Source organism: Mustela nigripes, chromosome 2 (assembly GCF_022355385.1).
Source record: "Mustela nigripes isolate SB6536 chromosome 2, MUSNIG.SB6536, whole genome shotgun sequence".
NCBI lineage: Eukaryota > Metazoa > Chordata > Mammalia > Carnivora > Mustelidae > Mustela > Mustela nigripes.
Genome location: NC_081558.1, coordinates 12,492,679 through 12,501,355, shown reverse-complemented (window position 1 = coordinate 12,501,355; position 8,677 = coordinate 12,492,679). Strand labels below are relative to the sequence as shown.

The 8,677-nt window shown below is 52.0% G+C and overlaps 1 protein-coding gene across 2 annotated transcripts in view; it reads right to left on the bottom strand.

Moving 5' to 3' along the window:
- The window catches only part of HSH2D (hematopoietic SH2 domain containing), a 9,384-nt gene extending 3,305 nt beyond the window's left edge, over positions 1-6,079 (bottom strand). Inside the window, exons 1-5 of one of the 2 annotated variants that reach the window (XM_059387774.1) lie at positions 5,859-6,079; positions 4,154-4,227; positions 2,775-2,920; positions 1,518-1,607; positions 297-462 (exon numbers count right to left, since the gene is read on the bottom strand). In XM_059387774.1, coding sequence (XP_059243757.1) covers positions 297-462; positions 1,518-1,607; positions 2,775-2,899 — 381 coding nt within the window. In that variant the 5' untranslated portion in view covers positions 2,900-2,920; positions 4,154-4,227; positions 5,859-6,079. The remainder of the gene's footprint in view (positions 1-296; positions 463-1,517; positions 1,608-2,774; positions 2,921-4,153; positions 4,228-5,858) is intronic. The other variant, XM_059387775.1, reaches the window with a different exon arrangement.
- Positions 6,080-8,677: the final 2,598 nt, after the last annotated feature.

Sequence of the window (8,677 nt, the reverse complement as noted above, 5' to 3'; positions counted from 1 at the left end):
CCCCCCCCCCCCCACCCCGCCATCCCCTTCCACTCCCATGAGCCTTCTAAGGAGATATATTATTCCTATAGATCAGCCAAGGTTATACCCCCACAAACGAACCCTTGTAACGAATTAGCCTGGGGGGCTGGGGTGAGGCAAGGAAGGGGGACCAGAAGGGGTGGGGCTGTGGGAGGGCAGGGACCACAAGCAAGACAGAATCACAAGAGGCTGAATGGGGAGCATGGGAACAAAATGAGTCTGGGGGCTTGGCCCCTGCGAGGTGGCTACAGTCCCCCAGGGGTTCCAACCCTTACCTGCCCACAGGGCCGGGTCAGCAGGTCCCTGTGTGGCCGCACAGGCTGCTGCTGGTGGAATGTGACTAGGGCGTCCAGCGAGGCATGGGCCTTCTCTTCCCCAGGGATCACGAAGCTCCCATCATCCAGAAGCTTCACCATGAAGTGGCGGCAGCAGCTCTGGGCTCTGCGGTGACACTGCTGGGACTAGAAATCCTATTCCTCCTCCTTCCGACCCCATCTCCCACCACCCCCTCCCCCAGCTGGTGGCACTGAGGGTGCAGCTCTAATGTTTAGGTTCCTAGAAGCCTTCTGCATTTTTTTAGCCATGTGACACTGGTACTAACTACACTGTGCCTCGGTTTCCCCATCTATAATGTGGGGCTACTAAGGCTGACCTCGGGATTTCTCATGAAAATGGAATAAGCTACCGCAGATAAAAGCTTAGCTCGCTTTCTAGCTGGAGTCAAAGGATCGGTAGAAGTGATGGTAGTGAAAACCAGAGTCAGGCCTCCACGCTAAGTCTATGCACTGGCACACAGCAGGTCCTCAATAAATGGTCTATTAATGGATGGATGCACTTATTAATGGCCCACTATGTGCTTAGTATATCTCATTTAATTTTCACAACAGTCTGAATGACTTTAGCATTCTTATATTAGAGATGAGGACTTTGGGGGAGGCACAGATAGGTTGAGTAACTTGTCCAAGGTCACACAGCATGTAAGTAAGTGGCAGAGTCAAGCCTTAGACTGTGTGACTCAGGACCTAAACTTTTCCCATGGTGGGTAACTCTCCAGTGAAGCCATTGGATTTTTTTTTTTTTTTTTTAATTCCTTTGGCCTGGAGTCCTTTTTGAAAAGTGGTTTGTGTTGTTGAATCCTGTGGGACGCCCGGTCAGGTTTTGAGGCCTTAAGGAGCTGGACTGCCCTAAGTTTCCTTAACATGTTCCTGTGGGTGGAGTCACAGAGCTGCCAAGCAGATGGCTGAATGGGGAGGGGTGGTTAGGGGAGGGCAGCAGCCACTCTTGGGCTCCCAGCAGCCCCTGTTCTCGGACACATAGGCTGTTACCACCAAGCCCCCATCTGCTGGTTATAGCCGGACCTGCAGCTGCAGCCAGAGTTGGCTAGAACTTGACACCAGCTGCTCTCTGAGCAGTTGTGGCATGATACACCCCTTGCCTCCTCCCAGGAAACCCTGGAGCCCTCCCACCCCTTCCCTGGCCCCTAGCCCGGGCCTTACTTGTAGGACAGCGTGTAGCCAACGTGGCTGTGACTCACTCTAATGAGAAAGGATCCCAGTGGCTCTAACTCCAGCAAATTCTCGGCGTCCCTGGAAGGACAGACACAGGAGGGAGATGTGCACCCGTCATCCCAGGACTGAACAAACCTAAACCCCCTTGTTGTGGTTTCACACCTTGGGATTCTCAGGCACAGGGATGTTCCAATCAGGGGCAGAGGCCTCTGATGACTTTGACCCCAGGACAGAATTTCTTCTATATCCCACCACCCTTGCCTGCCTTCCTGATGCCGGAAATGCCCTCATACCCAGTAACTTCTCACCAAATTACTACTAGTATTCACCATCATCGTGACTATGATTATCCTGGGGTCACAGAGAGGAAGAAGGTGGCCTTCTATAGGACAAGATGGGGAGACTTGGGACCCAAGCTGTCTACTCCAAAAGCTGCTGACCACGTGTAGCTACTGCGCACTTAAAATGTGGTTTTTAAGATGCGCTTTTGGCATAGGATACCAGAGGTTCAAGACTTACTATAGGATAAAGGAATGGATACTATCTCATGAGTGAGCCTTTAGTGCTCATGTTGAAATGGTAATATCCTGGATATACTGGGTTGAAGAAAAGATAAGATTAAAATTAATTCTGCCTGTTTCTTTTTCCTTCTTTTACTATAGCTACTAAAAGCTAAAATTGCAACACGTGGCTCACATTATATTCTTAGGGGTGTCCCCACCCCAAAACTCAGAGATGGTGGCCAATCTGCCCTCTTTGTGGCTTTTGTGACATTCTCTCAATGTCTCTAGGCTAATGCTGGCCATAGATGTTCTCTTCATTTGTTTGAGAACTGAGGGGGTGAACTAATGAGATGTATTTGTTCATGTCCTCAGAACTCAGACCAGTGTAGAAAGTGCATGTAGGTCATGTCCCTGATGGATGGAGAGCAGCTGTTTGGGACACTGTGTTAAGGAGGATTCAGAGGCTGCACCCTGCCATGATTGATGGTGGATGCCTGGCTTCGGGGAATGGGTCCCTGGCAGTGCTGATCTGGTGGCCACTAGTATAGAGAAAGCTGAGGTTCAGGGATGGGAAGTAGCTGGCCCACGTCCCACACCGAGTCCCCACCTGCCCAGGACTTTAGAGCTCTGTTCACCAAGCCAAGCTGAGTCCAGAATTCTGTAGAAAATCTGCCCAGGGCGGGGGCAGACAAGGAAAGAGGGTGAAGGGCATGGTGGAAGGTGTGTGTGTGTGTGTCCTTACTCTCTCGAGATGGCACCGTGGAACCATGCAGGGATCCCTTCTTGGGAGAGCTGAACCACCTGCGTCTGCACAAACCAGTCCAGTCGAGGGGGCAGTGGTGGGGGAAGTTTTCCTGCCTCTGTCATGGCTTTCTGGGGAGCGGTTACCTGGCAGTAGGAGGGAGGAGAGAGAGTCAAGCCTGGTCCACCTCCTGTACTTTGCTCTGTTCTTACAGCTCATGGTGCCTCCTCCTGGGGTAAGTCCTCCAAGTGGGTGAGAGCAACAGGCTTGAAACTGGCTTGTGTTTCTTGAGCACCTACTATGCATTCATTCATTGGCTTCTTCCAAAAATCCTCCCAGAACTTTTCCTTGTCCTTCTATTCTTATTACACTATTACGAGTTAGAAAGCTCCCTTTATAAATAGATGCATTTAAGCTTAAAAACTGACTTTATTGAGGGGCACCTGGGTGGCACAGTCGGGTAAGCACCCGACTCTTGGTTTTGGCTCAGGGTGCAATTTCGGGGTCCTGAGATCAAGCTCTGCATTGGGCTCCACATTCAGCATGGGGTCTGCTAGAGATTCTCTCCCCCTCTCCCTCTGTCCCTCCTGCTAGTGCACACACTCTCTCTCTTTCTCTCTCAAATACTTTTTTAAAAGATGAACTGACTTTATTTAAATAAATATCAACATCCCAGGAGCTATGGGGACATGGCAAAATGGTAAGTGAAGGGGCACCTGGGTGGCTCAATGGGTTGAGCAGAACTGCCTTCGCTCAAGTCATGATCAGGTCATGATCTAGACCTGGGATCGAGCCCTGCATCGGGCTGTCTGCTCAGCAGGGAGCCTGCTTCCCCCTCTCTCTCTTCCTGCCTCTCTGCCCACTTGTGATCTCTGCCTGTCAAATAAATAAACAAAATCTTAAAAAGAAAATGGTAAGTGAAGAAACACTAGAGAGATGTGGCCCTGAGTAACTTCCTTTGCTCCCAACATCATCATGTCTGGTGGCACCAAAGCCACATCTGTAATGTGTCAGGGACAACAACATTAATTCACATGAGTTTCGACAGTTTTAAGCTCAAGGTAACACTGGAACTGTGAGCCAATGACAGGGAGCTGAAGAAAAAGAATAGTCCTGATTTTTTAAAAATTATTTTTAAAAGATTTTATTTATTGGATGCCTGGGTGGCTCAGTTGGTTAAGCAACTGCCTTCAGCTCAGGTCATGATCCTGGAGTCCCAGGATCGAGTCCCGCATCGGGATCCCAGCTCCATGGGGAATCTGCATCTCCCTCTGATCTTCTTCCGTCTCATGCTCTCTCTCGCTGTCTCTCTTTCTCTCTCTCCAATAAATAAATAAAATTACTGGGCTGTTTCCAGAGGTGGGGACATATTGACTAACCTGGTCAATATTGACTTTCTTCTGCCAGAAGACAGATGCTGAGCACGCCCACCCGGGAGAGGCCCAAAGGCATTCTGGGAGGAGTAAAATTAAAGAGATCTATTAAGAAATATTTAATAAAGTCGGGTGACAAAGCAAAGAGCCTGGAATCAGAGCCAGCTCCCCCACTCAGCTGCTGTGTGACTTGAGTAAGTCACTTAATATCTCTGTGCCTTTAGTTTCATCTGTAGTTTGGGGATATGACAATATTTGCCTGGGAAAATACAGTTTATTGTATTCAGAACTATGCGCTCTGTGTATATGATAAATATTCATGAATCCAGTAGTGTCCAGGTTTGTTCTTTTTTCTACCTGGGAGAACTCCTAGTTATCCTTCAAGACCCAGCAAAAATATCCCCTCCTCCAGGCAGCTTTCCTGTCTCTTCCCCTAGACAAAGCCTTGGCCTCCTTCTCTGTCTCCCATCTTCCCCTCTGCTCCTGCCCAAGTTTTGCCTAGCCTTGCCTCGTGGAAGTCAAGTGTCTGCCGTGCATGTGAGTCCTGATGGCTGGTTTTTCTTTCTGTTAATTCAAGTGCCTGACTTAAGCTTTGACTGCCAAGTCATCTGCTTGAACTCACTGAAGTCTATCACGAATAAACACATTGAGAGCCGCACAACTAGATAAAGAGCCAGTATATCCCCCCCCCCCGCCCCCTGGTTTTCTTCCCCCACCCCCACAGCCCCACCACGAGGTTCCTTTATTTCAGACATCCTAGTTGATTTCGGTAACTGGCCATTTGGATCATCCCCCCCCCCTTCTTTCTTTTCTTTTTTCCTTCTTCCCATGCTTCAAATTCCTGCTCTTGTTATACATTCACTAATAAGGAGCCCCCCAAACCCTAGCCACCCCCCCACCAAGCCCAATAAAAGCAGAACCCCAGGGCCATGTGCGCTGGCTTGGTCCCTCTCTACAACCTGGTTGTGTGCCCCCTGGACACACAAAGTTTCTTCAAAGTTTCCAGGTGGTTATGGCTGAGGGTCAGCTTGCGATCCTAATAACCACAGGGGTCAGTCCTGTTGTCACACTGGTTTGGCAAGGGGAGACATGAGTGGGAAGCTCAGGGGCCTGGGCGAGTGCCGGAGTCATTTACTATCAATCGACCGAGATGCACAAAGCACTGTGTCTGTTTCTGTCTCCCCCATATGAAGGGCGCCCAGAGACCTGGCCCAGGGCTAGGTCATTTTGGATTTTTCTGGGTCCCCAGTACTACCTGGTGCTGGGCAGGCACAGACAAGTGTGCAGGGGTGTCTGGTGATGAACATCCAGGGATGAATGAATCCGTACTAAGTTTTGACCTCCTGACCCAGACACTGGGGCTTCCCCATCTCCTTGTCCCCCACACTCCAGCCCTAAGGGACATCCTTGTTCTACCCCAAACTGACCAAGCTCTTACCCTCCACACCTTGGTCCATGCTGTTTCCCTGCCAGGTATGCCCTCCCCCATGCCCCAGCTCCGTTTTTCAATGGTCAGCTCCCACTGGAAATTCCTTCTGCTTTCCTGGTCTCTACCACCTTGTCCCTCCTTCTGGCCCAGCCTGGCTCTCACGCTCTGTCTTCTAGAAATCTGGGATGACGCTGAGGCCCTCGGGGCCCGGGCCTCACCCAGCATGGGGCAGGCCCAGAAGTGGGCGTGTGGCTGGCTAAGGGACTCCCACCCTGCACTTACCTGGGAGACCCCTGGTCGGCCAACGCCCTCACTCTTGCTGTGCTCAGAACCTGCAGGAGCCTTGGTTTCGATTCAGGGTCTGCACGTCAGTGGGGTGGGGCTACTGCCCCCGGGCTGTTCCTGTTTCCTTAAGCAGGTGAGCCCTAGGGGCGGGACTGGGACTCTGCTGGTTGCCCTGGGTATGCTATGCAGTCCAGCAAAGCCTCTGAGCTGTGTAGAGGGACACCCTAGCTTCACCCACGACAAGCCTTTATTGAGCACTGTTTATCTGTGTGCCAGATCCTTAGGGGACAGAGAGGGACCCCAAGAGGTGCAAGCCCCACCCCTCCTGGCATCTATAATCTAGCAAGCAATGAAGAAGAGTAAGAAATGATTAATGTTTTAAAGGAGACAGCTTCTCAGGAAGGAGGGTCTGGAGTTGCAAGAACCCCAGAGGGGGTTTAAACTGATCTGGAGGAAGCGGCGCTTTGGGAGTTAACTTGATTGTGAGGTGCAGAAAGAGAGGGCTATAGGTGGAGGGAAGAGCACAGGCAAAGGCCTGAGGCAGGGTCAAACCTGGACAGGCTGGGGCCTCCTTATGCACATGGGGCCACATGACTTCCTCTGTAACAAAACACACACTAAAACCACATTTAAAATGATATTTTATGGCATTGGCATCTAGTCCAAGCTGGATTATTATATATTCATTATTGTATTCATTTCTTTTCTTCTGATTTTAGAAAACTAAGACATGCTAGGGAGCCCTACTCGCCCCCCGCCTCCCCCCCGACCCCCCGTAGGCCGTGAGTGTAGGAGCTTGTGTCTAACGGACCAGGCAGGCCCGGATGTGAGCCAGCTGCACCTCCTTCCCCAGCACAGGGGCCAAACCACTTCCTTCTCCCCTTTCAGGCAGAAATAGCCCAGATCCTCGTGGCTGAGCTGGGGGCCTCCCCCGGGGGCTTATCACCCTGGGCCAGCCAGTCTAGATAGCTCCCACTGCAGGCTCAAGGTCGGTAGGGGGTGGCCTTGTCTGGAGTCTATGGGTCCACAAGTCCCAAGCGGGAGACACATGGGATGTGGCCTCTTACTCACCCGACTGGGTAGCCTTGGGTAACTTGCTCAACCTCCCTGGGGCTCGGTTGCCTCAACTGTGAAGTGGGCATGATTACGGCCCCCCTTAATCACGGGATGATGGCAGGAGTGACAGTCATCAAGCCTGAGGCGTGGGGCTCAGTTGAGGGTAAAATCAGGACTCTTCACTGTGATTTAATCTGATGCCTTTGGGCCTGGCTGGGGACACAGAAGCCCGGGCTTGGGACTGCACAGCCTGGCCACCTTGTGCCACTTGCGTCACCTCTGTGCCCTCCGCAGCCCGGTGAGTCAGTTCCGAGCCCTGATGGTAAGGAGCAATGCTGTTGGGGAGGGGCTCGCACCAGCCCAAGAGAACCTTGCCCCTTCCAAATCCTGGTCTCGTTCGCATATGGTGCAGTCTCCAGAAACATGAAGGGTCTCAGGCCACTTCTGGCCCTGCCCCCTGAGGCTCTACCACAGAGGGCTCCCCCCAGTAAGCTTGACCCACTTGGGGGACATGGTCTTACACAAACCGAAGTCCTCCCCTGAGAATGTCACAACAGAATCATCCCCAGCCCTTGGTGACCATAGTCCTCAAAACTGTGAGCAGACGGGTGGCCCCAGAGAAACTTCTGGAAGAGGACCAGCAGGGGGATATGGATCTGGGACTGCAAGGCCCCTCCCGCTCTGGCGTAGCTCTGGGCTTTTCACTGGAGGCCTCAACTAGCAAGTAGGACTTTCCTGGCCCCACGTGGGGTGGCTCTTGGGGCAGGGACCACAGTGCCCTCTCAACCCTGCAGACAGGCAGGGGTGGGGCAGTGAGTCTCTGCCATTGCTGATCTTGATGTGTTTTCAACCATCCCACCGTCCTATGAGGCTTTCATTCTATTCACGAATTCATTCACTCCACAAACATTGGCTGAGTCCCAACTGGAGGCACCATGCTAGATGCTGGCGACGGAGCAGATAGGACCAGCGCTGTCCCTGCCCGGCCGGAGCCTGCAGTCCACCGGGAGATGGTTACTGCACGAGCCCCCACGTGGGAAAGGCTTGCACAAGAGGGAACAGCCAGGGCAAAGGCTTGGGTTAGGAATACACCAGGCACGCTGGAGAAACAGGCAGCTCGGGGGCCCAAAAGGTGGAAATAAGCGAACGCCCACTGGTAGATGAACAGATTAAGAGAACATGGTCCGTGCACATGACGAACATCACTCAGCCATAAAAAGGAATGCAGCCCCGATATGCACCACAACAGGATGGATCTAGAGAACCACGTGGAGCAGAAGAGGCCTGATCCAAAAGGCCATACGGTGTTAAGATTTCATTTACACAGTGTCCAGAACAGACAAATACAGAGACAGAAAGATTAATGGCTGTGGGGGGCTGCGGGATGGGGAGTGACTCCCCATCTTGGGGATGAGGTGACGAAAACATTCCAAAATGGACTGTGGCGACAGTCGTGCAACTCTGGGAACACACTGAAGACTGCTTACTTGCACCTTGGTTTGTGGGCGGATGGTTCCGTGTGTGAATTACATCTCAATTAAGATGTTATGGAAAAAACTAAGAAGTCATGTCATCTCTGCTGGTTCAAGGGGACAAGACCCGAGGAGCCACTTCTCTGCGTGCCACCGCATCGAAGCCCTAGTGACTGCAGAAAAGCGCGGGTCTAACGCAGGTCTGAGTTCAAGGACACCAGGCCTGACCTGGTTGGGAGCAACGGGGACAAAACTGGGGCCTCATGGGGCAAATGCTTTGAGCTCAGA